The sequence below is a fragment of the Lupinus angustifolius genome, chromosome LG01 (genome assembly GCF_001865875.1).
Source record: "Lupinus angustifolius cultivar Tanjil chromosome LG01, LupAngTanjil_v1.0, whole genome shotgun sequence".
NCBI lineage: Eukaryota > Viridiplantae > Streptophyta > Magnoliopsida > Fabales > Fabaceae > Lupinus > Lupinus angustifolius.
This window is the reverse complement of record NC_032009.1, coordinates 34,623,271-34,651,210: the sequence shown is the minus strand read 5'-3', so window position 1 is coordinate 34,651,210 and position 27,940 is coordinate 34,623,271. Positions and strand designations below refer to the sequence as shown.

Below are 27,940 nucleotides of genomic sequence, written 5' to 3'. Positions count from 1 at the left end.
AACATTTGGTATGAACTAATTTGACCTTAGAAAAGTATAATTTGGAACTATTTTAGGTTTTTTTTTTAATGACTAAACCGATAATGTCATAAAACATGAGAGAGAGTAAAATGAGTATTTACATTTTTTTTATTAACATAAATATTATCTTATCTCATTTTTAAATAAAAAGTATTTAATAACTTCATGGTATATAGTTTCTTTTCCCTCTTTCGTTCAGAAATCAGAGGCAGAGAGAGTGAGAGAGATGGAGAAGATGACAACAATTCTTTCAATTTTTGTGATCTTAATACTTTGCTTTGAAGAAATGGTTCATGTTTCTTCATCGCCTCTCTTCAGCGGAAACCAGGTAAATGTTCAAAAACGAATACTGCATAAGTTTTTCCGACCATGTTTCTTATTTGAGATTATCAATATATCTTGTTTCGTAGCTTAATTATTAAAAATCATAGTTTGATTCATCTCGTTTTGAAATTAACAAATAGATTAATAGTGAAGATTTGTTAGGCTTGGATTTGGAGAATTAAGTAGAGTTTTTAGGGTTCAAGCTCAGTATTATGCTAGAATATAATTTTTGACTGAGTTAATTAGAATTTACAATATTTTTAAAATGCCTATCTTATATTTCGTTTGAACTCTATTGCCAGAATTTAAGAATCTGACTTTCGTTTATTTTTTCTTTCTTTTGAAATCTTTGCCACAGGTTTATGACGAATCTTCTGGTGGAAGGTAGTGAAATGGATTCAGATTTTATTCATTGTTAATTTAATACTCCATCCAAATATCTAAATGGCTTAATTTGATGTTTAACTTTTATTCCCAAACAGATGCATATATATAAGTTTTATTCCTAGCTTATGTTATAATAACTGTGGATATTATTAGTCTTCCACTTTATACCAGTAAGCGTAACTGGAATCATGTTTATGTTGTAGAAATTTTGAACAAGAGCATCCGCATGAAGTGCATTGCTCTAGAGAAAGAAGTAGGATAGCTCGGAAAGTAATAGAGGAGGTATGAAATCATTCCTTTGCCAATCATTATAAGTTTCTGAAACTGAAAGTATGAGGTCATGTAAAAAATTTGAATCATGTCCATGAATGTTTCTTTTACATGTTTTGTAGTATTTGACACCATTTGTGGAACGAGAAAACTACCAGCTTTCAAAAAAGTGCAAACTTCATCCTGAAAAGGATATATTCAGGGATCAAGAAGAGCATAAAGTTTACATAGACATACATGAATGGCGGTGTGGATATTGTAAGAAAAGCTTCCGCGAAGAAAACTTTCTTGATCAACATTTTGATAACAGACACTACAATCTTCTGAATGTAGTATGTAAATTCTCATACCTTCTCTCTCTGTCTTTGCTGTATACATGATGTTTCAAGTTCTTATTTGTCCCCTACCCCTTCCCCCTTTTGTATTAGAGCTTACAGATGCTCATGATTGAGTCATTTTAACCAAAAGTTTTGATTAGAACGCTCATATTGAATCAATGTTACCTTACAGTTATTATTGTTTTTTACATCATATATCATTTATGTTCTATCAAAATGTGGTGCTATAGTGCTATATCTCGTTTCTTTTCAAATACCTTCTTACTTATTAGACCAATATCCAAGATATGGATAGCCAATCACACATGAAGCTATCTGAGTGTGGTTTAGCACAGTTCACTCAGTTTCCCTTCCCTGCGATGGCTGAGGGAAGGGCACCTGGAATTTAAGATAGATATAATTTATATTTGGCCTCTTAAAAAAACTATCCCTGGGATCGGCAAGATAAGATTCATGGGTTCGCCCCTATGTGAGAATAAACAAATACAAATCTGTGTATTTCGTACTACAACATCATAATTTTGTTCATTTTAGTATTGGGTTCAGAAAATTCGCAATGTCAATAGAGCTCAATACAGATTTGTTGAAGTTCTTGAATCTGACTTTAAATCTACTTGTAGTATTTTTTTTAAATATTAATCAGAAAATGTTTTTTCCCCACCACATGGTGGTTTTATTTAAACAGAGTGATGGTAAGTGCTTGGCTGATTTATGTGGGGCATTGCATTGTGATGCTGTAATGACTTCCAAGTCCTCTAGAAGCAAGTGTAATCCAGCCGCTGCTGCAAAAAACCGTCATTTATGTGAGGTTGCTTTCATTTTTTTTTACTTCCTTCCAATGTTTATTGTTGCGTCGAATGTTCTCACTTCTACCTAATTCATATCCACACTTTTTTCAGAGTCTGGCTGACGGTTGTTTTCCTATAAGCGAAGGGCCATCAGCAAGCCGTCTTCATGGTATACTTAATTTTTTTTTTTGTTTTCTAGTTATTGTGCCACTTTGATGGTTTTAACTTTCTGTTCAAACTTTTTGTTTTTAGATTGTGGTCTTTGATGATTTATTGCTCATTGTGATTTCATGTCATGCTTGTAGAATTGTTTCTGCACCAATTTTGCAATGCTCACACCTGCTCTGGGAAACAAAAACCCTTCTCTAGAGGAGGCAAGGTAAGGCCTGATTATCTCATCCAGGCAATATACTATCAGTCTGTCTTTTCTTTTAAATTTGCTGCTGTTAAAAGTAGTAGTCACATACTATATAATTCTAGGCATAGATGATCTGCTTTGTGAGGTTTTAGGCCATAACATCCAGAAAGCCCTGAGGAAAAAGGCCTTATTGAGACATTACTTTTTCTGCTTGGTTCTTAGGATAGCTCAAAAATCTAAGGTCAAATTTGCAGTCATAGGACCTTCCTTTTTTTATTGAGAAGTTGTTAAAGTTTTAGCGACTATCTTTTTGTTTTCTCAATCCAATATACCAGTATACCACAATATCTGAAGATTGTAGGTTAATTTTAACTTATTATCACCATGAATACGTATCTGCAAAGCTGCCATTTATCCATCCTAGTATCTTCCTCTTCAGGAGCAAAGAAGTTTCTTCAGCATCGCTGCTGCAGCATTAATCTTGGTGCTACTTCCTGTGTTCTATCTTTTTCTTTATTTGATACAGAGGTACTATTCCTGTATTTTTAAATGATGTTATTTACCTGTTGAGGTTTTGCATTGATATTTCATGATGCTATTGGGCAATTTGCAGTGATATGAAGAGCCGAACTCAAGAGCTTCGTCGCATCTCAAAAGCGGGATGGAAAACAAAACCATCATGATTAGTAATACTTTTCTGTTTTAACTGGGCGTGTCTTTGTCAATTACATGACTGGATGGGCTGTAATGGCACCAAATTTTCTATTGTTAACAATGGACCAATACCTTGTAGGTTGTTGATTAATTCTGATGATCCTGTTCTCACAGCATTCATTCTTTGTTTGGCGTAAGTTTTAACTGTACTGTTTTATTCACCTTTTATCCCTCTTGATTCTTCTCATTTCCTTCCCGTCATGTTTGTGTGCACATTGTCAAAGTTACATGACCAACTTAATTCAGTTGACATTTCCTTACTCTCAAATGAAACAAATATAGTCTTCACATTGCATTTCCTACTTATTTTTAATGATTTACCTTTAATTTATTTTCATACTACTGAGCTACCTAAACATGTTTACTTCCATGCACATTATTCGAATTTTGGAAGTGATTACTCTTTCGCTATATCCTGTGATAACAAAATATGCTTGGTTGGTTGATCCTAATCCTTGTTCTCTCAAAGCTATGCTCCATTTAATTGCTTTTGCTTTGACTAAAACAAAACTTCTTACTGTGCCATGTGGGTTTCTTTTATTACTGCAGGTTATATACTATTACATTCATCATCTAGGGTGAATGGCTCGACAGAGATATTGCATTTGGCCTTTCCTCCAAGTATATTATCTTTGCATGTATGTTGTCAGTGAAGGAATTGCAGAGAACTATCCTCGAGTGGGTTAAGGAAATCAACCTTTTCGGTGGTGCTTTGTTGATGAAGCAGGAGATATTGTTTGATGATTATACATCTATTTTTCCCCCTCTCATTAACCCATTTTCCAATTTTTGCTGAACATTTATGAAATCATATACGCAAAAAAAACTAGCAGATCCGAAATCTGTATTTTATTTTTCTTCCACCAGAGCTTTGTACAATTGAAATTGATGAGCCTGAGAATAGAAAACCTTTGCAAGAAAAGAACACGTGCAACAACTACCTTCCAGTTTTACAGAGCTCATAAGTCCCAGTCACTTTTATTATATACAAGTGTAGCATATATTTTAAGCTTTCCACGTCCTTTCAATAGTCCTACTAGAGGTATATTGGTAACACAAGTTCCAACAGTTGGAACGTCGTGCATCATGGGAGCAACAAAAAAGAGGATTGGACAAAATTACAATAAAGATATATTGGTATCACAAGTTCCAAATTTGGTTTTTGCATAAACGTCTAAATTGGTTTCTGAAAATTATGGTTCTGTCCAAATTTATCCCTGGAAAGAATCTTTGAATAGTCCTAGAGGTAATCCTAAACATTACATTTGTGAGATAGTTTACCTTCTTTTTTTCAAAACAATTTGGTCTCTAACATTTGGAGCAAAATGTGTGAAGCGAAATTTGTAAGGATTTCTTCGTTTTACAGAAAAACTCTTTAGGAAATATGTGATGAATTTACTTTTTATGGGTGCGAGAATGATAGATATATATAAACAAGTGAAAAGATATTATTTCCAAGAGTATAAAGTAAATTAGAAACATTGCAATTCCAGAGTACCGCATGTGAAAAAAGCTGCTGGCAATTATCCTATTCTAGATCATTCAATACTAGAATATGAGGGACAATAGAGTTTAAATTTTTTTAATATTATTTTATTAAAATTAATTAAATTCTGAACCGTTTATTTTTTCCGGTGAATCGTTTAAATGGAGTCAAACAACTTATATATGCACAAATTATTAGAAATATCGATGTTAATATAAAATAATATATTTTGATTCAAGTATTCGTCACAACTTATATAGTTAATAGTTATATATAAATCAAAAATGTAAAAAAGACAATTAAGAAACAAAAGAGTAAGATGGGCTCTAGGCTCAGGAAGATACGGTGAATTTGGACTTTAACCTTTGACCAATTTGAAAAGAAAAAAATAAAAAATAAAAAAGATTGGTCAAAACTTGAAACTAAAAATAAGAATGGGAAGGACGATTCCCGCTTGAAGTGTGTGTATTCAATCTGAACGCGCCAATTTTCTGTCTTTTTATACATACCCCTCATCCCATTTCCACTCTTGAACTGAACCGAACCGAGTCGAACCGAATCGAATTGGAGAGCAAGCAATATCAGAAATGTTCGGAAGAATCAGGGCTACGCCTTCGTCCCTGGAAAGCTTTGAAGGTTCCCCATCCAAAATTCTCAAAGATGATTCTTTCTCCATCTATGGTATTTTCTCTCTCTGTTGTTTCTTCATTTCCTAATTCAATGAGTAGGATTAATTAAGGTCTTGGATCTGAATTAAGCTTAATTGTAATGGCCGCAATTTAAAATACCATGTATATGTTTAATTTCCGTAAGTTTAGTTCTGTGTCACTTGATTTTTTGTGCATATGGTTTGACCGATTTTTTAGAGGATGATTCTCTGCGTAACTTTAAGTTGATTGCCCTGTGACCTAGATGTCATGTTTTCAAATCTTGAAAATTGCCTATTTGATTGTGAGCTGTGTACATCTAATGAGAGTCTCGTGCACTAGACTGGACAAGAATCTATTGTCCCAAATCGTGTCCCAAATTGGGTTCCAAATTATTTCTTGGATCAATAAAAACATGTTATGTCAATTAAAAAAACAATTTCTACTGTGAAGTGAAGACTATTTGAGTAGTTATGTGTTGTCTTAGGTTCAGCGCTACAATCCTGACTCTTACTTTGTATTGGAGCATAACAAGTATTATAATTCGATTGGTAACTAATTTCAAGTTAATAGGAAAACACAATTGGTTTGGGTGTGTATTCCTTAATTGATAAAATTCTTATGAATTGCCTCTATTTTAATGCAGAGACTACTCTTATGAAACTAAAACTTGGTGCTAAACTTGATATAAGTGCTTCAGCAGAAATGGATGAAGTTATAAATGATTCTTCAATTAATTCAGAAAACATGAAGTCGAATTGTAGCTCAGTAAGTGAGGCTCTTCCTTCAAGTTCCCAGCAGATATTAACTAGTTCACCCAGCGAGGTCATGGACATCGATGTCGACATAGATTGCTCTTCTGTAACTACATCACCTAGTTTTAGTGGTCATGTTTCTCATGGGAACTCGGAACAGCCAAGGAATAAAAATGTTTCTATTCTTCATTTCTTTAAACTCAAGGGCCCTGGGTATGCCAGGGTATCATCTTGTGGAGAGCCATCATCGACAAAGAATGACAGTTCTGGATCTGTTTCATCAACTTCTATCGAGTGTCGTTCTACAATACTTTGAAGATCCCAAATTGTCGGAATAAAGGTGGATTCAGGACCAGGAAGCAGGGTTGGAACTTAAAGCAAGAAGTTTGGAGTAGTCATATGATGTTTTTCAAATGTAGAAGGGAAAGTATGTGTGCTTTTTTTAAATAGTTACATGAAACTTTCAAAAGCATTCGAGTAGTGATAGTTTTTCCCAGTCGTCAAGAAGATCAGGTTCCCGGAAGCATGAAAATTGGTGATTCAGTAGTTCATGCCTTCCACGGCTTCTATCAATTAAACTCCGTGCAAACTACCATTTCTTGTGTTGAATCATTCTTATCTTACAGTATTGGTGTTGTATCATTCATATATCATTCTTAACTTACAGTATTGGTGTTGTATCATTCATATATCATTCTTAAATTACAGTATTAGTGTGGAACTTGCATTATTTAAAGTAATCAATGACACTCTGACGCTTATCTTAGATGTTTCTGAAGTTAATCTTTCTGCTGTTTGCTAATCACTTTTGATTGCGAGAGGGTGTCAACCTGATTTACACACAAATTTGTTAGGCATGGTGCATTTTCTTCGTTGCTGGTGCCTATTGCACTTCAGGTAACACAACAAGCATATTTTCATTATCTGATGTAATAGGAAGAATGTGGTGGAATTGAAACTGGGTCAAAATTCAGAACCAAGTTGTTTTAAAATTGAGGGGTAGAAGGGGAAAAACAAGGAACAAGGACAAAATTTAACAAATATTTTCTCGGTATCTTTTTGGAGAAAAAAAATGTACATGATACCTATCATTGCATCATTCATTATTTTTGTTTAATCATTATTGATTATTCAAAAGATTAATATAAATAACTGATGGATTGAGTATGTATAAATGTTTACATAGATATTATAAGTTAACGGATTGCCAAATTGAAAACTAAAAACAAAGCTGAAGGTATAAGTGTAATTGGGCATCCATGATTAATTATTCTGTAAGCTGTGGAGCTTGAAGAGGAGTCCAGTGGAGTATTTCAGCTTCGTCGAACCATAGACCTGCAACAGATGTAAATAATCAGTTAATCGACAATCCTGTTATTATGAGTAACAGTTACATTGCAGAACAAACTTTATCCTAATGTCAATTGTATCCCAATTAAAACCTCACTCGCCGGATTACTTGTTTTTTCTATAAGGACAGGTATTCCTTCAAACCTATGCTGGTATTGTATAATCCCTTCAGATTTATGTGATTGCCCCTTTCAATTGAACGTCATTGATATTTTGGTCCTAAATTCTTATACCACTAGAAACACCTTATTAGTATACCAAATTACTTTGGTTTGCAAGCCATGCAAACGATTAGGAATATTTTTTACAAACAAAATGCTTACATTTTTTTGGTTATACAAAATGCTTACATTAATAACATATTTTAATATTTTTAATATTATATATTCGCATATATGTTTTATTCAGAAAATTTACATGGATAGTATAGTTTGACTATACTATCACACGTTTGGGGTAAGTTTTAAAATACTTATAAAAATAGTGCAACTTTTAAGGGACTCGTGGATGTCATCCACGATTTTGGGAAAGTCGTGGACCTGCAATATGATTCCCTTGGGAACTCGTGCATTGCAGGCACGAGATCCTCACACCATGTCACGCATCATGAAACTCTTAGACAAATGACACAATTTTTATTTAAATCTCGTACATGTACAACACGAGATCTGTGTCGTGCATGCAATTACATGAGATCCAAACACCATATATACACCCTCTACCCCCACTCCAAATCACAACAAAGAAAGAAAAATAAGAAAAAAATGCAGATTAATTTATCATATAAGAAAAATAATTCATAATCATCTAAGAAGAGTGATTCGTAATCTGAAAAAGAATCATTATACAAGGTAATTAAATTTATTGTTTTGTTTTTAATTCCATTTACATTTTTTATTTGTTATTTATTGTTACTCTATGTTTACATGTAGATGATCATTATTAGAGATATTGTTAGTGATTTTTGTGATGAGGAGGACATTGAACTATATGGTGATGATGATGGCGATGTTCAGAATGTCACTAGTGAACCAGTTAGTATAAAATATGCTACTCATTCATATTTTCTTGACATTGATTATCAGTCTGAGCAAGATTTTTCATATAGAAATAGTAACATAAGTAATGATATTGAAAATTATATGTTTGTTGACATGCAATTTGAATCAAAAGAAGCAACAATAAATGATGTAAACCTTAATTACATAACCTAAACCCTAAATAAATACATTAAACCATAATTAAAACACTAAGCCCTACCTATATAGCCTAAACCCTAACTACATAACCTAAACTCTAACTACGTAACTTACTGTTTTACAACATTCATTGTTGCTTCTTTTAATTCAAATTGCATGTCAACAAACAAATCGTTATCCATATCATTACTTAATATATGGAAAATCGTGCCGAGACTGATAATCGTTGTCAAGAAAAAAATATGAAGGAGTAGCATACATTATGCTAACCAGTTCACTAGTAGTAATATGAGCATCGTCGTCATCATCATCATCACCACATAACTCAATATCCATCTCATCACTAAAATCACTAATTAACAATATCTTTAATAATGATCATCTACATGTAAACATAGAGTAACAATAAATAACAAATCAGAAAAGTAAATGGAATTAAAAACAAAACAATAAATTTAATTACATTGTATAATGACTCTTCTTAGATTAGGAATCACTCTTCTTACCACCACTGCACGTGAAATAAATGTAATCTTCTAAACAAAAAATATGATAATATAAATCAATGCATCTTTATTATTTTTGTTACAAAATGCATCAAGAATTCCAAAGAGATTTTGTTTAAATCGCTCTTATATTATATCGTAACAAACCAAAAATAATAAAGATGTATTGACTCATATTATTTGGACTTGTCTCCACAATATACTATATTTTGATTAATTTAATTGCATTTATCACATTTTTTGTTTAGAAGATTACATTTATTTCACGTGCAGTGGTGGTCAGTGTAAAACTATAAAGGGGGTTTGTGTAGGTATAAAAAATGATGGGTGATTTGTGTAATTTCACTAAAACTCAAGGATATCAGTATATTTACTTAATTTTTATTTATAGAAAAAACCTATATAGAGAAGTAATCACCGCCGACACATTAATAACATTTCTCACATTAAATTGGATACTATAATTAAGAAAATACAATTATAATATAAAAAACAATCAATATAAAAAATATAATGTAGGTACCTTCAATACAAAAAAATACATTTAAGTTATCAATGTATGAAAATTGAATACTTAATACAATAAAATAAAATAAAAATGTTTGATGTCGTATATGAATTACACATTGGTATATATAATATATATTTTTATACATGATTAGATATTTATTATTTATAATTTAAAATATTATAATTAAATTAAAATATGAATAACGAGTTAAAGTGTCCTGATTCGTTTATTTAATTAGTTTAATTTTAAATAAAATTATAATCATTTGATTCACTATCAAAGTTTAGTCAAGTTTTTAATAAATGGTAGGTTGATGAGTTTTTATTTCTACTTACTATTATAGCATATGCTTGCTTTGTGCTGTCTAATAGAATTAACTCTTTTCAATTTAGATCCGTTGTTTATAAAGAAAAATAAATAAAATTTGCAAAAAATCTTTCGCTAAAGTACTAAAAGAATTTCTCATATGTTTTTTTGTTGCTGGAGACAGAAGGCAAAACTCTGCTACAATAAACAGTAAATGCTGTAAGTGATGGATTTTTCATTTGTTTCTCTTCTTTTAATTATTTTAAAATATAAATAATAAAAAAGAAGAAGAAAGATAGCATTTTTTCTCCGGAATGTTGCAAGTTATTTAGGGACTTTAGGTGGGGTTTAAGCATTTATAAGAGGATCTGTTATATTGTGAAATTAAGCGTTTGGTACAACAAATATATTAGAGAAGATGAGAACAAAAAATGAAGAAAGTTTTTTACATTCCGAATATATATATACATATATATATTAAACTATCTTTTTTTCAACCATTCAAACCGTAATCTGTCTGATGCTGTAAAACGACAAGTTATTCAAGCTTTCCTTAAATGCAGCGACGTGGTGAGATGCCCGAGAGCCATATTGTATTAGACCACATCTTCGGTGAAAAAACTTGTTTATGCTTAATTGAAGAAAATTACTTTAGTTTAAAGAATAAATAACTATTTTAAGGAGAGAAGACAAGTCACAAATGAAGCAACACACTCTTGTAACATATGGAGTGATAGATATCCATTCCAACACCACCTCTAAATGATCTTTATCCATTTATAACTTCATAGAAGAAGTATAGCCAAGCACCAAATTAGGTATATCATCACATCAAAACATTTTAACTTTGATACTTTTATATAGGGGACAACAAATTCAAGGAACAACAAACATTATTTCATATTTGATCAACACAAAACATAATTAGGTTAAATTTGCAAGCCACAAAGGTATGGAAAGAGAAATATTTTACTGATCAGTGGAATTTAGGAAACAAAAGACAATCTCCTTAAACAAAGCTAAATAAACTAGCCAGGCCTCTCATATTTACAATTTCCAACATCATTAAAAGTAAAACAATTAACATCATACCATATACTAGAGAGAAAAGTTGTTGATTTTGCTCTATCGTATTATATCATATCTCGGTACTCTTATGATTTAAGGAGCCAAGCTTAGGCTAAGAGCAGCTTTAAGATCCAATCTCCATGCAAATCCACCAAAGTCCATACTCCACACGTCGCAGGGTAGCATAAGAGACCTTCTCTCCTTTCCACACGTGTCGTAACAAACCACACTCACCTTACACGTGAACGATAACGGATTAGTAACCGCTACACTCACGTTCTTCTTCATCCCCAACAACACGCACGCACCCTCACCCACTGTTTCTCTATACGCTCTGTTCGTCCACGTCACCCTCCCGTAACCGTCTGATATGAACCCAGGACACGTGTCCTTGCTTAGATTCACCCTCCGATCCTCGTCCGTGCTACCGAGACTCTCTCCTTCTTGCCACGTGTCAGTCACAGATTCTACTGTCACGCAGGAATAAGACACGGTGGTTCCGTAGTACCAAAACGGTTTCAGTTCAGTTTCAATCTTCGCGTGGCTGAGATTCCACGCTGGCATGTTCTTATTTGTGTTGTTCTGCACTTTCTTTGTTTCTGGTATGGTTAGATCCTTCAGATCAGGAGTTTCTGGAAGCAATGGTAGAGTAACCACCGGTGCATGATTCTGTTTCTCCGGCGATGAAGTTGTATTTCTTCGTCGAATTTGACGTTTGTTGTTGTTGTTATCTTTCACTGATCTTGCGTACTTTCTTTTGGTTCTGACGGCATCGTTGCCCTCCGATGAAGAACCACCGGAAGCGGTGGGTGATTTTCCGGCGACGGGTTTTGGTGCGATAGGGCGAAACCTGAGCATTATTTTGTCCCACTCGCACATATCATAATATGCACCACCGGTTGCATACCTAGCGATGCAACAACCTCCTCTACCTTCCATTTTCATAAAAGGAGACAATGAAAAAGGGTGGATATGAAGGGTGGTTAAATAGGAACAGTGGAAGGGGACACGTATGAAAGGGGACAGATGTAGGAACAGTAACGAAGATAGAGAGGGAAGAATGGGATTGGTTGAAAAGGAAAACGTGGCGGAAAGATGGAAGAGAGAGTCAGAGAAAAATAGAGCCAATGGAGAAGAGAGACTGCACATTCGTAGCACTAGATCAGGACACGTACACACCCACCAATCATGCATTGTGTTCAACAAGACCTATCCATTCAACCAATTTAAGTAGAGTAGGAAATAATATATTTCCATTTTTTTTAGGTATATAATATCGAGGATCGAGTAATAGATAAATATGACTTAGATTGACATAAATTAAGATTGCTCATTTATTATGTTTCTATATATATAAATGAATACGTATTAATAATATATATTTTTTTGTTGAATGTATCATTTACTTGCTGCATTTTCATTATATATAACATTAACAATATATATTCATACATTATACGTTAAATTAGATATTTATAATAATATGTAATTTTGATAATATTTTATCTAAATGAGTATGCATTATATTTATTTTGGTATAAGGTCGTGTTTATTAATTATACATTTATTGAAGTTATCCCCAAAGTTTCTCTCTTTAAATATTAATTATTAATATATAAACATAAAACTTCTATACATATATTTTTTCTTTTGTTATATTGACTTAACTTTTATTTACTCCTTTATATATAGAGAGATATTTAAGTAATAGAATCTAATGGCACTCATACTCATCTTGATTTATAGCACATGACCTTAAGAATCTAATGCCTAAGTATGTAAAAGTATTTTTTCCCTAAAAAGTGGGAATTCAAAATATACGTTTTCTTCAAAAGTGAGACGTTTTAATTTGTTGGTTGGTAACTATATAATTAAAAACAAAAGTTTCTAACAAAATTTTTAAATCCCTACCAAACATTTTGTCATTTTTACATATCTGTAGTCACATAACGTACAAGTATATTTCCAATATTAACAAAAAATCATTTAAGCAATTACATTGAAATATAAGTCACAATTAGTAATAAACAAATTTTACAAATATGTTGTGCGTATATATGTATAATGTATTATCTGAAGGTAAGTATTTAAACTCTGGCACATTGGAGAGTCCTCTATCTCCATCATAGTGACTGATATACAGGGAGAATTATATAACTATACTCTCTTAATTTCTTTAGCTTTTCATCTTCATCAGCCTTAGCTACTTCAGCCATACTATCAATCACTCTGTTATAAATGCATCAGCTGAAATTTATGACGAGAAAGTTGAGTAAGTCGTACTCAATTTTGGTACGAGTTATAATGAGTAATGATAGTGGTGGTGCATGTGGAGGGTGCACTCGCAAAACTCATTGTGCACTCTAGGGTACACTCTAATGTTGCAACTTAAGGCTTATAAGCCTTTCAATTTCTTTTCTCCAAGTAATGTGAGACTAATAAACTTTTTTATCTTATAAACTCAAAAGTCATAATAAATGGTCATATTAGTGTGTATTAAAATTATCATTTTTCAAACAATTTCCAAATGTTGGTTATCTATAGTAACATGAAATGATGTCATACCCAACCAAATTTTAAAAAGATAAATTTGCAAACAAATAAATATATGATATAGTTGTCTTTAAATTTTTTTACCAGAGAAAATGGCATAACCTCTCATAGGAGAATTTTCTATTCCACCACTGATCTAAAGGGACAGACTAACCAACCAAATTTAGTGACACCAATTAGAATGATCATGTTAGTAAAGTCAATAAACTCTCATTTAGGCGTCAAGTTCACGAAATTTCTACTTAATGAGATTTAGGTGAGTAATATAAATTAATGGTAAATGATGAGATTAATATGTATAAACCTTTATACCAACGGTATATATATATTACACTCTTAAATAAAATTCAAACCACTGAGGTTCAAAACCAATGCCCTATCCTTACTTCCATTCTTACTTTTTCTTCTCTGTCTCACGAGAGAACATGATCTTCTTTCCCAAAAGGATTTTGTCTCCATGTCCCTATCCAATGGAGTATCATAAAATAATGTAAAAGTATTACTTTACATTCTTATAATTTTTTCTCTAAATAAAATAAACATTTTGATTAGTCTGGGACATAATTGGAAATACGAAAGAAGACATAGGATCTTCATCCCTCAGCAGAATCAAAAGCACCCTTTTCAATTTGTTCAAGAACTTCGTACTGCTCCAGTACTGCAGAACAATTAAAGCATTTTAGATCCTTTCATAAAATATGACTATAATAACTATAAACGTACTTTAAACTTAAACACACAATTAGCGTAATTCAACAAGGTTACTTCAATGAAGATTACAGTAGCAGCAAAGTCATTAAAGATTACAGTAGTATCAAATATGAAAAAAATATTATTGAATATTAAATTTAAGTGTTTTAATAAGGCGATCTTCCACCTACTTTAATAGAGTTAAATTATAATAGGATAGGAATGAGGTCTAAATCATCTAGTATTGCAGATTTCATTACTAAAATATGAGTATTATAATAAATTTGATGATGATTTAAAAAATATTTAAAATTTATATCGTTAACTTTTTTTAAAGTATACGTGTCATCGTTTCATCCGGTACTAACCTTCTAGTGGAGAGTCTCACATTGTTAGAAATGTGAGAACCATTCATTAGTTGGAAAAAATGGGTGAGTAACATAAATCAAGTGTGCTTCTATTCATGATGGAGAAAGGTGATAATGATATGAAAACAAACATTACTCTTAAAGTAGCGCAAGCTTCACTATTTATGGAAATTTTGTTTTGTTTTCTTTATGATGGCAAATAGTGTTTATTCGGAATTGGATATTGCACTTACTTCGATTCTCCATTCCCCTTCTCTCCCATGTGGGAGCAACAAAGTTGAAAATGGAAAGCACTAATTAAGAAAACAAGAGAACAAGATAAGTATGTTTTCTATTTTAAAGAAGAGGGTAATCTTAACCAATAACATAAGAACAAATAGTAAATTTAAAACTAGGAGAACTATAAGATTTGATAACAATAATGAAGTCTTTATCCACTAGATGCAATTAAGCACATAAATAGAATGATGTCGTCATAATATTATATTATAAATCATGTTCATTAATAAATCATTTAAAAAATATTAAAAACATATTTGTTTGTTTTTGGTTGAGAAAATATTAAGGAAAAGGAACTAAGATGTATGAAACTGCATGTAGCCAATAGGAGAAGTGCAAGTCATGAAAATGATAAACACCGGCACAGTTTGGACGCAAGCTGGAGGGTAATGCATATGTATGATTATGACATATGATAATAACAAAAATCCAATTATTTATATTTTTATTCTTTTATATAATAATAATTTTAAAAAATTGTCTCCTCTCATATTTTTAATATTGAAGAGTCCAGAGAGGAATTATAGTCAAGCTTTTTGGACATCTAGAATCACATCATGCTACGTGTCCTCATTCCTTGAGGATAATATCCAAAGGATGTTCTGCGCCCTATTACCTTTTGTGTTGGTGAAGAGTGTAGGCTAATGAATGTTGTCACCTATTCCATTTTTTTATATTTTATTATGTCTCGATTCAATTAAAATTTACTACTTACATAAATAAAAAATAACATTTTTATATTATTTAATGAGATATAATTGACTTGGAATATAAAATTGTAGGTACAAATGATCTAGGTTTATAGACCAATATGAGAATAGATCACCTTCATATTATCTAGTATGGAGAGAATCTCAACCCATTTTTTTATGTGTGGATGGCTAAGATTTTATATGGAGTTGTGGACCAACATGGGTACAAGAGCTTAGTACAAATGGAGCAATATCAGCCATGCACTCGTTTTCTGAGGAGTTTGTCATTGAAATTTGTACGGTACAAAATTTTAATTATTTTTTAATTAAATTCTATTTTCTCCACATTACAGTAGTGAAGAATCTAATATTAAAAAATCACAATACTACTGTGTGGCGTGATGTATCAAAATGTGAGTTTAAAGTATAAAATAGGATTTTTATAATAAAAATAATAATCATTTTTTTGTACGAAAAATAATAATCATATATGCCGCTATTATATATATATATATATATATATATATATATGTATGAATGAAGTAGCATTGTTATATTTTTTGGGATATATAGTTGTTTTATATAACTACAGGCGAATATGAAGCAATATTTTATTATAAATTATCTAGTATTTGAATATCAAAATTACTATTTAAAATAATAGTTACTATGGGAATTGGGAAATGTATCGGACTATCTGACCTTAACGCTTTCCTAGCTTTCCAACTTTTATAAAAAATTGGTATCCTATTTAAAAATGAAAAAATTGCATGGGGGCTTGTACTTCCTTTATTCTTAGGTCGCCCAGATTATCGAAAGAGAACTTATTAAATGAGTTAGGAGGCTCTTTTTTTTTCCCGAAAGGTATTCTCGGACCGGAGACAATCCACAAAACTCGAACTTAGATTCTTATTTAAGAGGAATCAATCATATACCACTTGAATCAACGTCTGTTGGTATAAGTTAGGAGGTTTTGAGAACAGCTAATTGTTCATCATATATTAATAAACTTAAATCATACAAGTTTACTACAAATTAACAATTTAAATATGTTTAGGATTATTGATTCATAACCATGCAATAATTTATCAAAGCCAACGTCTTCAGAAAACGGGTCAGGCTAAATGGTGACCGCAATGTGGGTCGCTGCTGGTGAAGCAGTCCGGTCTCTATCCTAAAAGAATTAAATCCGAGAAGTAGGTTATTGTTTTTACACTGGTATTGTATTGAAGAATAAAAATATTACATCATTATCTTTAAAGGATAATTTTTATATTATCTAAACTTTTGGCATGTATTAATGTGTCTGTGTTGTTCAGAATGTATAAATGTATGTGTTGTTGAAGATGTCTGTTCTGCTAATAAATGTATATGCAAGTATTAATTTATACAAAGCAACAGTGAATTCTAGTAGAAGCTCTGACATGCGTTGTGCGGTTGTAAAGGATAACTACAACATCACTTTTTATAGAAAGTGATGTGGTACATTATTGATACAATAACGCTACGCATGTGATACACAGTTGTATTATGATGTTGTTTGAGAAAAGTTATGAATAATACAATAGTGTTTTTTTGTTATTGCGTTGTTAAGTATATGAACTTCAACCGCGCAACAATAAGTGTTGTTAATAACACCTATAAAATGCCTTGTTTATTTAAGACTATATGACAGTGCTTTGTTGTATACTTGTATTGATCCACTATGTGACAGCCCTGTGTGGACGAGGCGTTGTTGTATTGATACACTATATGACAACGTTTTTTTTGTGTGTTGCGCTGTGATATGTAATCAATACAACAGGTACAACAGCGTTTATGAAATGTTGTTAATGATGACCATATACTACTGCGGTCAAACAGAAAGCGCATGAAAATATTGTCATACATCTAAAATAACTACTGTTGAACGACAACTCTGGACGTAGTGGATGGAGAAAAAAACTAATGGCATACACATGCATCACATAACTAGACCCCGCATGCGTGAAAATATGATTAAGAGGGTCTCTAACAGTTAAAGGCATTATTGGTCAGTCAAATATTTATATAAATAAATTATAAAAAAGATCTATTCTTATGGTATCTATTAGATATCATGTCCTATAATTAGATAATTAGAAACCAACCAGATTTCAACACATGAAAGCAACTAGAATGCCCTTAGACCAAACTTTGAGATTGGAATATATTATGGTTATTCTATTATCAATGCGCTAAGATTTTATCATATTTTTAATAAAATAATTTGGCTATAGCTAGAAACATGGGTTTAATTTTTGACAAGTGTAGGTTAGGTGACAAAGAATGGAAGAATTTCACCTCATTTAGGAATTCAAAGTAGAGGTCAACTTAGTAGGGGCTAAGGTACAAGTATATTATACATGACAAGTGTCATACTATAAAAGATGTTTAGGTTAGAATAGTTACTAACATGGTCTAAGAAATTTTAACTGGAACAAAAATAAGATAGCAAACACAAGTTACACAACTATGGGACTCAAAGACAATATCATCCCATAAAGCATATATATGGTTCGAACAAAAAACAATATGAATTTATGCAGTTTAAAATGGATAAGTGTCATTGGCAATGTAATAGAGGAATTGTATGTAACTAGTTTGGTTTTACTATTCCTTAAGCATTTTCTTTACAATAATGGTTTAAATATCAATATTTTATTAATGAGTATGAATTACAACAATAGAATATTATGGTGTCGTTCGATCTATATAAATTACACTACCTAATATGATTAATACTTAGTTGTTGTAATGAGAGGCATTACTTCACCGTCTACAAGGTAGAGTCAAAAATTTAATTTGAGGGGATTAGAACAAATCAAAGATAAAACAATTCATAAAAGCATGACAAATTTGAGGGGTCATGGTATACATCTTCCTTCTCTGAGCACATCTTTTATTCCAATATGTTTACATTTCATATACTATTTTATTTCTTATTAGACAGAAAATATAAAGTTAATATATATTTAATTCTTGTTTTATTTTTTTTGACTAATGAAAAACAAGTGATACATAAATTGGTATTGCTAGCTAGTTTTGCTTTTAATATTTCTCAATGTACCAAACAAAACAGCATCTTGCAACACATCCATCTGATGCACAGGTTAATGTATAGAATTTGAATCTTTTGATCAATGGGTAGATAAATATATTAGATTTAATATAAAAAATGAACTATTTTGTTATTATGTAAGATTTAATATTAGATGTTGCTAGCTAGTTTTGCTTTTTTATCTGAAAACTTTGTGATATTTAAACATTTGGATCTAACATTTGAATATGATAACGTAAATTCACATTTTTTTGTGCATAGAAACTACTACATATTGACTAGAATGGAGTATTACTGGTTGACTAGCCTTCAAAATTTAGTTTGTTTAATTTAACTTCACTGATTGGAAGTCCTACTTAGAGTCACCTCCTTTGGTCTGTATACTAGACGTGGATATAGAATAGAATAGGTAAAGATGTTATATTTGCTACATATATTTTTTAAACATTTAAACGTATTTCATTATAAGATAACTCCAACATTTTTGTCTGTGAATATTATCTTAATTGGAAACCGAATGGCCCAAACCCTAAATTTAATTGATAAATTTGGGATAGGATGCTCATAGATTTTTCTGAATTAAATATTGCTCAAAATTCATAGTTTAGTTTGTTTGAACCCTGAAGTAAGTTCATTTCTCATCTGAATTCAAGTAAAATACATCAATCAAACTTAACGCACCTGCTTATTGCATTCATTGAGTCTCATACTGAAAACTTTATTATCTATATAAAAAAACTTTATATTAGTGTCAGTATTAAATTGCACATCATGAACCCTTCAGCAACAGCATTTAGAGCAAATGGCCGATGAGCAATTCCTCACCTAAATGTCCACAGCAAGCTTTGCATCTAGATGAGAGAATTCTTGGAAAAAGGCCTTGAAATGCTCATACGAGTGCTTCACATCATCAGTAGCACACATTTCACGTATGCTATGCATTGACAGCTGGGGTGCACCTACATCGACTGTACGAATACCCACACCGCTTGCAAGGATGGGACCGATCGTTGAACCACAAGGCATGTCATTGCGCACCACAAAGTCCTACATCGACATTTTAAAATTTATTCAGTCATACTACTATTCTTGATTGCTATTTCTGTTGATTCTACTGTCAAGGGGTGATAATGTTATCCCTGCAAATACTACAATGGAGAACACCTATCTTCCTCTTCAAGAACATTTCGTTCCAAATGCAGAGAAGAGGGGAAAGATTAAAAAATAAGGAGAAAAACTCACTAAACTGACCTGAATGGGAAGGTTATGTTTTGATGCTATCTCCCTGAATATGAAGGATGTGACTGCATTAGTTGCATAGCGCTGATTAGCATTGTGTTTAATGACAAGTCCTCCATGTAGTTTAGGCTGATGATTGTCTTCATGTTTGTCCTAAGAAGAAATTAGCTCTCAGTGAAGAGCAGTAAGTTACATTATATTGACTAATTATAACTTAATATGAGATGAGAAGACATACCATGTAATTAGGATGTAGTGCATGCGCCATATCAGCAGACACAAGGAAACTACTCTGTATTGCTTTGTCAAGCATCTAAAACAAGACCAGCATAAAGAAAAGTAAGTTTTGAAAGCAAAGATGGATAAGTAGATGTGGTACATTAAATCCTGTTAATGCTACTCTTATATTGTACATGCCGCAGCCAAGAACATGTGGACTGATGCCATTGCGAATTATGTGAAATAATCACAGGCTCTGTTAAACAGCTCCTACCTAATATCTAGCTAGAATGACAAATTCCCAAGTATAATACTTTTCAGAATAAATCCTCCGCAGTCAACAACAATGCAGCTCAGTCACGAGTACAAAGAGTCATCTTTGTGGCCCTTGAGCACAAAATTGGAAAAAGATAGAAGTATTTTTACCTTGGAATCTGAGCTAAAGGAATGTGTAACCCTAGATAAAGCATTTATCATGACAGGAGAGCCAGCTCCTTGTGCAGACTTAGATCCACATTCCTCATGGTCAAACAAAGCCACCATTCTAACACCTATTTCTTCCTCAAGACTGCTGTCGGAGGATGTAGCATCTACCAATGCCTGAAATAGTAACCATTGATTAATATAGGATAATCAACAACTACTATACAATTTATGTATAAGAGAAATCACACCATGCACAAACAACATTCTAATTGCGAAATAAACAGTCACATAATCTTAGATTAAGTTCCAAAATGCTGAAGCTAGCATTTTCTAGCTTCAAAACTATCCTTTTGTTGGTAAGATATGTGCACCTTGTATCCATCAACACCCTTCTTGAGAAGGGAAAATATTATGTTGATTTTAGAAATTTCAGTGCATGACCGAAGTACAAATGGAAAGGACACAACTAAGTACCATGGGATAACATAGAAAACTGTCACCAAATCAGAAGCTGAAAAGTATCTAAGCATAACATAAAAGAAATGAACAAAAATAAGACTCAAGTGGACCATTTGATTCCCTATCATTTATTAACTACGTGGAATATGACAAGACATAGGGTACTGAAAGCATAAGGACAGGGAACAGGATTCTCTGCAGTTTGGTTTTGAAAGGAAGACATTCCAGTACTTAAAAAGGGTTTCCTCTACAGTTAATTATTGAAAATGAAACGATGCATTCAATTCTAGCCCTTAGAATAGGAATTGCACTTCCTTCCTGCAGTTTGTTTTAAAACTGCACATGATTCAGTTCCTAAGAGCAACCTCATAATTTGATGATGGAAGATGCAAAGCAACATGCTCTAAGCCTCTAACTCCATTATTAACTTCATCCGGACATGGATGAATAATTACATACAAACTATTCAATAATTAAATAATAACTTAAAGGAAAGTCACACATTGTCTGACCTCTGGATATAAGAGTCAACAGAATCCCACAAATCCACATCATCACTTATCACATAAATTATTAGTCTATATTATCTCTCTCTCATCACCATGTACTACAACAATAGATACTGCACAGATCGGGGAATAAAAAACAAAAACAAAAAAACTGGATTTTAAGTTTTTAACTAGTTATCTCTACTTTGCACTTGTCATAGAGGAGAGAAGATGCGAGAAGACCCAGAGTTCAAAGGTTGTAGACTTGTAGTCATTCCATTAGAGCATAAATTATAATGACATACAGTGATATTTAGAAGCATTGTCTTCACCTTATAAAATGAACCTAGGCCCAAAATTCGCACCTTTGAGCTTAATATGTATCACTCATAATGGCACATGTCAAATCAGATTACAATTCAAAGTTTCATATTTATACACATGCATTTGAAACTTGACTAGATAAATACTATCTATAATCTATAAAACAAACCTTCAATGAGCAAAATGACATGCAGAGGTTATCAAGGCGTCCTGAAAATATGAATTCCTTGGCAGCTCCAGCAACTATGCTTGGTTGGGTATCACAAGCTTGCAATTCAAAATCACAAATGTTATCTGGTTCACACCCAAGCTCGCTTGCAAGCAACTGGGGAAAAGAGAAAAGGAGACAATCAACAACAATTATAATCATATGACCGAATTAAAAATATTAAGAAGGCACAGTCAATTTCAAAGCCTGTTAACCTGTAGTAAAAGCAAGTGGTGCTTGGTATTGGTAGTGTCTGTTTTACGATTTGATTTCTGTCCATCACTTTGCTTTCCACTTTCAAGTGAATCATTTTCAGAGACCACCTTATTGAGCTCCGCCTGCATGACAAAGCTCAAGATCATTGAACATATAAAAGCTAAATCAATAATTAAAAAGAAACACTTTGAATCCAAATAAGCAATATCTTCTGATTTCTGAAGCTTATTTCTTTGGAGTAAACTACAACCAATGCATATCCGCACAAAAATATTGCATCAAAACACAAACATGACATTAACTACCCCTGTAACCATTACATGCTAATAGCCTAACACAAGTATAAAAACTGATTCTTGTAAGTTAAGGATTATGGGTCTGATGTAAGCCACATTAGATCATATATAAACAAAACAATCTAAGCATTTAGTCTTGCAGATGCCATATTAAAACTGGAGAACCCAATCATTTCACAACTATTTTCTATAGGATACTATCCTTAACAAAACCAATAAGTGTCAAACTATTGAGTAATTAGTAACCAGTGTTCGAAAACATTAATCAAGTATGATCAAGGTATTACCTTCACTGCTGTTGCCAAAATGGGAAGAAGTTGAGTCTGAGCGTTGGCTTTGAATCCATCATTAATATTCCTGAACAAATAAGTCATTGTGTGTGGGAAAAAGTCACACAAAAAATATAATCAAGCAAACAAACAGTTAAGATGCATTGCATCAATTCTGAGCATAGCAGCAAAGAAAAAACCTGTACCTTTCCAGGTGAATTGCCAAATTTGGGATCCTCATTATTGGTTCCTCAATTCTAACAAGTCGATGGGAATAAGAAACAGAACCTCCTTTATCTTCTCGAATGATTACCCTCCCAGCAACAGTCAAGTCCCTGTCAAACCATGTATGCCACAATCCACTGCCATAGGTTTGAACCCCAACCTCCAAATACCCACCTTTAATCACCTACTCCAAAAAAACCATATCATATTATATTACAAAGATTAAATATTTAGCACCAGAATTGAAAATTATATATACCTTGCTGATTGGCTTCAATTTGAGACTAGGACTATCAGTATGAGCACCAAGTATGTAGAATCCATTCCCAGCAACATATCTAAAGCACAAATTTGACAATAATGGAGTAAGGAAATATAGTTTAAGGGGACAGTTGGAAGAGATTACAAAATATAAAAAGCTTATTTGATCTTATCATAAATACTCTTAAGCAAGTGCTTGTAAGAGGCGTTTGGAAGAGCTTATGAGCAACTTATTTGGATTAACGAGAAGTGCTTATATAAATAAACATGTAGCTTTCAAAAAATAGTTCACACCCTTTCTTTTTAGCTTATTTCAAAGAAACTTACGGAAATAAACTCCTTTTAGCTACCAATAAGGTGTTGATCTAGTGGTGTAAGGCTCCACTGGATCTCCAATAGGCCAAAATGTCAAATGTTCGATTAGTTCATTACACATAGTGATGGGGATACCCTTAGTTATACACAAAGAACTCATTTTAGCTACTTGTAAAAGAAAGAACTCATCTAATAAATGATGAACACTTAATTAAGTTGTTTAATGCACCCTAAGAGCTTATGAAAAATAACCTATCACCTTGCTCTAAGCTCTTTTTCTTCTGCTTATTTCGATAAATCTATCAGCGGCCATATGAAAGAAGGTTATAGTAAGCTCTCACATCATAAACACTTAAATTGTTTACCAAGCACGCTAAGTTGAAAACGAAATATAATATTGGTGATTGTTAATATTGATTTACCGTTTGCCAATAGCAAAAGCGACAATGGTAGAGTAGTTCCTTGTGAAGAAGTATTTTTTACCAGCTTCCAAATTCCATGCTTCCCTCTCCGATAACTGATCGAAACCCGCACTTCGCAACCGCTTCTTAGCCTCCTCTGAAACAAAACGATTCCAATGAGTGGAAATTCAATTGAATCCATAAGAAGAGAGGGGTTTTATAATCATATATAAGAAGAAGAAGAAGAAGAAGAAGTGTTACCAACGGCGTGGAAAGGAGTTGGAGAAGCATTCAAGAAGTTGATGAAATCGGAAACCACAGCGTTGCTTTCTGCCGTCGCCATGCTCCTTTTCTCTTTCACCACAGCTCACAGTTCTTTTTGTTTCAATAGGATCTGAGAGTACTAACAGTTCTTATTCTGTAAATATGAACAGGAGTGACTAAATAATAACAGTAATAAAAATATACAATCCAGAAATAAATATAATCATACATATCTAAAAATATTAAAAAATTCATGATCATTGTAAAAAAATAAAAAATTAAAAAAAAAAATTGAAGAACAGTAACTTGTCTTTTTTGAACGGAAATATCATCAATTATATGTATGTTAACAACAAAGTTATATTTTTTATTTATAATTTAATTCTAATATTTATAATAAATTACAACAATTTTAATTTATTAATAAATAAATAACTATTTTTAATATTTTGTTTTATTTATTGTAAAATATAAAAGTGTGAGATAGTTGTTAGACTCAAATAAGAATAAGAATGATGTTTGTTATCGTTTGTAAAAAAAACATATCTTGTTCTTTTTTATAGGAAATTGTAATAAATTATAAAATAACACGTAAGACTGAGATAATAATGAAAAAGTTGTTTTTCATTGTAGATACTCTAAATAGTTGTTACCCTTGACTATTACTACTTACTCGTACTCAATCCGAATGTGTTTTGAATGTATTTGTATTCGGGATTTTGCTGATTTCAAATATCAAGTTTGGGGTCAGATTTAATATATCTCATATCCAAATCTAAGACATTTATGTATTAGATGTCAAATTATAAAATGGCGTTATAGTTATTAGTGTGTACAGACATTTCGTGTCTGCCAACGAATATTGTGTGATACTACATATGCAATTTTTATATATTTCATTTTTTTGAATTAAAATGTATTTGTTGTGTTCGGTGTACTTTATATTATATTTTTTTTTATGATAATGTTTAATTTAAAGTGAGATATGTGGTTAATTAATGTATTGATGATAGTTGCTTAGGATTATATAGTTTTTTTATAAAAATTAAATAATGTTAAGGACAATATATGAAATGAAAATTACACCATGATGGAAGTTATTTCAAGAAATGCAAAATTTTCTACCGATCAAGTATTAACGCCTTTTTTACTGCTTTTGTTACATCAAACATTTCTCGGACGTAGGCAGAGGCGTGTTGCATGCGAGAGGACATTTTTCTACTGAAGAAAGCTAGAGGATGACCGTTATGAGACAAGATAGTGCCAATTGCAACTGCAAATGCATCAGTCTCGACATCAAAATCTTGGGAGAAATCAGGAAGACACAAGACCAGAGTATTTATCACTATTGTTTTTAGATTTGTAAAGCGCAGCTGGGCCGCTGAACACCATGTAAAATGATGTTGCTTGAGTAATTCAATGAGATGAGCGGCGAGTGTGGTGTAGTTTTTTACAAATTTGCGGTAGAAACCAGTGAAACCCAAAAAATCCCCCGAGTGTCGTGAGAGATCGTGGCTGCAGCCAATCCTACATAGCTTGGATTTTATCGGGGTTTGGTTGTATCCTGCCATTTGTGATAATGTGCCCCAAATAACTGACAGGAGTAACCCCAAAAACACATTTTGGTAATTTGGCATAAAAATGATTAGTAACAAATAAGTCCAACACAATCTTGAGATGTTGTAAATGTGAGTCTATATCAGAGCTATAAATCAGTATATCATAAAAAAAAACTAATACAAACCGGCCTCAACAAATCGTTCGTAGCTTCCTGAAAGGTGAATGAGGTATTAGTAAGCCCAAATGGCATCACCAGAAACTCATAGTGACCGTCGAATGTGTGAAAAGCTGTCTTGTGAGTGTCTAAGGGTTGCACTCTGATTTGGTGATAACCAGAGCATAAATCAATCTTAGAAAAGATTGTAGCTCTCCCCAATTCATCTAACAATTCATCGATAGTTGGAATTGGAAAACAATCAGGAATAATAATTGAATTTAGCGCACGGTAATCCATACAAAATCTCTATGTTCCATCTTTTTTCAGACCAATAAAACTGGGGAAGAAAAGGGACTAGTGCTAAGGATAACAATTCCTGCCTGTAACATCTCATGGAGCATAGAGAACATGATCTCTTTTTGGGAATGAGGGTAGCGATATGGTTTGATGTTGACCAGTGTGGAGTTGGAAATAAGATGAATAGAGTGGTCATGATGTCTAGGAGGAGGTAGTGTAGATGGTAAGGAGAAAACAAAGTTATAAGATTGGAGTAATATTTATATTTGTGGGATGTTTATATTGGTGGGGGTAGGTGGGTCGGGGGAAATGATTGAAATTGTGTGATATGAGGCTATGATGTCTGTGAGAAAAGGTCAGGTGAATTGGTTAAAGGTGGATGGTTGTAGGTTAATGGAACAGTCCCCAGTTAGTGTAATAGTGGATTTGTCAACAGTGAACTGCATAGATGGAACAGAAAAATCGGAAACAATTGGCCCAAGTGTGCATAACCATTCAATTCCCAAATCAACATCAGCACCCTTAATTGGGAGTAAATAAAATGGAATGAGAAATTCTTGATTCTGCAAACTAATATGAGTGTCATTACAAAGGTCACTGCAATATATGTGAGCACCGTTTCCAACCATGACTGGAAAATTAGTGGTCTGAATAATTAGTAAGTGCAAGAAACTTGGTATGTGAGATTATAAAATATTGTGTGAGTTGCATGTATCAACCAGAATAGTGACCTAGTGGCCCTTAATTAAACCCGCAAGTCTAAGAGTCTTTGGAGATAGATGACCACCCAAGGCCTGGTCAGAAATGTGGAAATGAATTAATTCCCCATAATCAGGACTTGGAGGAATAGGGGGCTAGACTTGGTCTGCCTCATCCGTAATTTGGGGTGTTGCATCCCAGAGAGGATAAGCTTCCAAGGCTAATAATAAAAATTTGGGTTGGCAATGGTGGCCAAAACAAAACTTTTCATCACAATTGTAACAAAGGTCTTGTGCACGTCGTTCTTGCATTTGAGCAATGGAAAAATAACGAATGGGAATGGGTGAGGTGGTCGAGGTGGTAGTTGGTGAGGGAAACAATTTGGTCGTGGTGGGAACAGGAGGTGGGTTGGGGTGGGCTAGGGTTTTAGTAAATTTAGGGTACATACGACCAGCATCATGAACTATGGCTTCCACTAATTTAGCTAAACCCAAGGCATCCGAGATGGATTTAGAACTTAAAATTGCCAATTTTCTGCGAATTTTAGTAGATAGGCCTGAAATAAAGCAATTAAGAATTACCTCTGGGGACAAACCCCAAATTCTATTACAGAGCTTCTCAAAATGTTTTTGGTATTCAGCCACTGTCGCCATATGTTTGAGTTTAAATAACTTTGCCTGATGATTGGTGTAGGCGGACGACCCAAAAGGGGTCTCCAAGGCTCGAGTAAAAGAATACCAATCAGAGAGTTGAGAGTTATGAAACATCCATTGGAATCAACTAAGGGCTTCCCCTTGCATGTAAAAAGAAATCATGGGAAGATGTTGGTTCAGTGGAATTAGATATAATTGCAAAAATTGTTCATCCTGAAAAATCCAATTTAGAGGTTCAGAGCCATCAAAGGGAATGAGCTGAAGTTTAGGTAGGC

General features: G+C 32.7%; 4 protein-coding genes across 7 annotated transcripts; 2 read left to right on the top strand and 2 right to left on the bottom strand.

The window, feature by feature from the left end:
- LOC109362398 lies at nt 215-4,052 on the top strand. Of its 3 annotated transcripts, XM_019608159.1 has the most exons (12): nt 215-349; nt 704-729; nt 936-1,014; nt 1,125-1,334; nt 2,026-2,148; nt 2,240-2,297; nt 2,434-2,507; nt 2,632-2,727; nt 2,926-3,014; nt 3,100-3,172; nt 3,280-3,333; nt 3,750-4,052. In XM_019608159.1, the coding sequence occupies exons 1-10, from the start codon at nt 248-250 to the stop codon at nt 3,167-3,169; spliced, it is 927 nt and encodes a 308-aa protein (XP_019463704.1). In that variant the 5' UTR covers nt 215-247; the 3' UTR covers nt 3,170-3,172; nt 3,280-3,333; nt 3,750-4,052. The 3 variants fall into 3 exon arrangements, with proteins under 3 accessions (XP_019463704.1, XP_019463723.1, XP_019463715.1); XM_019608178.1 differs by lacking the exon at nt 2,632-2,727; XM_019608170.1 differs by lacking the exon at nt 3,280-3,333.
- LOC109362394 lies at nt 5,179-6,714 on the top strand. Its single transcript, XM_019608146.1, has 2 exons — nt 5,179-5,367; nt 5,980-6,714. The coding sequence occupies exons 1-2, from the start codon at nt 5,274-5,276 to the stop codon at nt 6,402-6,404; spliced, it is 519 nt and encodes a 172-aa protein (XP_019463691.1). The 5' UTR covers nt 5,179-5,273; the 3' UTR covers nt 6,405-6,714.
- LOC109362386 lies at nt 10,899-12,174 on the bottom strand. Its single transcript, XM_019608133.1, has one exon. It carries the CDS (start codon nt 11,971-11,973, stop codon nt 11,122-11,124), a length of 852 nt encoding a protein of 283 aa, XP_019463678.1. The 5' UTR covers nt 11,974-12,174; the 3' UTR covers nt 10,899-11,121.
- On the bottom strand, nt 19,264-24,430 carry LOC109362372 (probable aspartyl aminopeptidase). Of its 2 annotated transcripts, XM_019608121.1 has the most exons (12): nt 24,297-24,430; nt 24,057-24,192; nt 23,318-23,396; nt 23,040-23,242; nt 22,852-22,921; nt 22,268-22,390; nt 22,014-22,169; nt 20,574-20,747; nt 20,167-20,241; nt 19,941-20,081; nt 19,515-19,736; nt 19,264-19,331 (listed from the first exon to the last, which is right to left on the bottom strand). In XM_019608121.1, exons 1-11 carry the CDS (start codon nt 24,376-24,378, stop codon nt 19,515-19,517), a joined length of 1,461 nt encoding a protein of 486 aa, XP_019463666.1. In that variant the 5' UTR covers nt 24,379-24,430; the 3' UTR covers nt 19,264-19,331. The 2 variants fall into 2 exon arrangements, with proteins under 2 accessions (XP_019463666.1, XP_019463657.1); XM_019608112.1 differs by having other exon boundaries at nt 19,306-19,736.

Excerpts from the sequence above, each read along its gene's own strand:
- LOC109362398 (XM_019608170.1), top strand. The coding sequence starts at position 248 with ATGGAGAAGATGACAACAATTCTTTCAATTTTTGTGATCTTAATACTT. Across the intron at positions 730-935 it reads GACGAATCTTCTGGTGGAAG|AAATTTTGAACAAGAGCATC; the intron begins GTAGTGAAATGG and ends TTTATGTTGTAG. Across the intron at positions 3,015-3,099 it reads TTTCTTTATTTGATACAGAG|TGATATGAAGAGCCGAACTC; the intron begins GTACTATTCCTG and ends GGCAATTTGCAG.
- LOC109362394 (XM_019608146.1), top strand. The coding sequence starts at position 5,274 with ATGTTCGGAAGAATCAGGGCTACGCCTTCGTCCCTGGAAAGCTTTGAA. Across the intron at positions 5,368-5,979 it reads TGATTCTTTCTCCATCTATG|AGACTACTCTTATGAAACTA; the intron begins GTATTTTCTCTC and ends ATTTTAATGCAG.
- LOC109362386 (XM_019608133.1), bottom strand. The coding sequence starts at position 11,973 with ATGAAAATGGAAGGTAGAGGAGGTTGTTGCATCGCTAGGTATGCAACC.
- LOC109362372 (XM_019608121.1), bottom strand. The coding sequence starts at position 24,378 with ATGGCGACGGCAGAAAGCAACGCTGTGGTTTCCGATTTCATCAACTTC. Across the intron at positions 22,391-22,851 it reads TTTTGGCAACAGCAGTGAAG|GCGGAGCTCAATAAGGTGGT; the intron begins GTAATACCTTGA and ends TTTGTCATGCAG. Across the intron at positions 19,737-19,940 it reads AACATAACCTTCCCATTCAG|GACTTTGTGGTGCGCAATGA; the intron begins GTCAGTTTAGTG and ends ATGTCGATGTAG.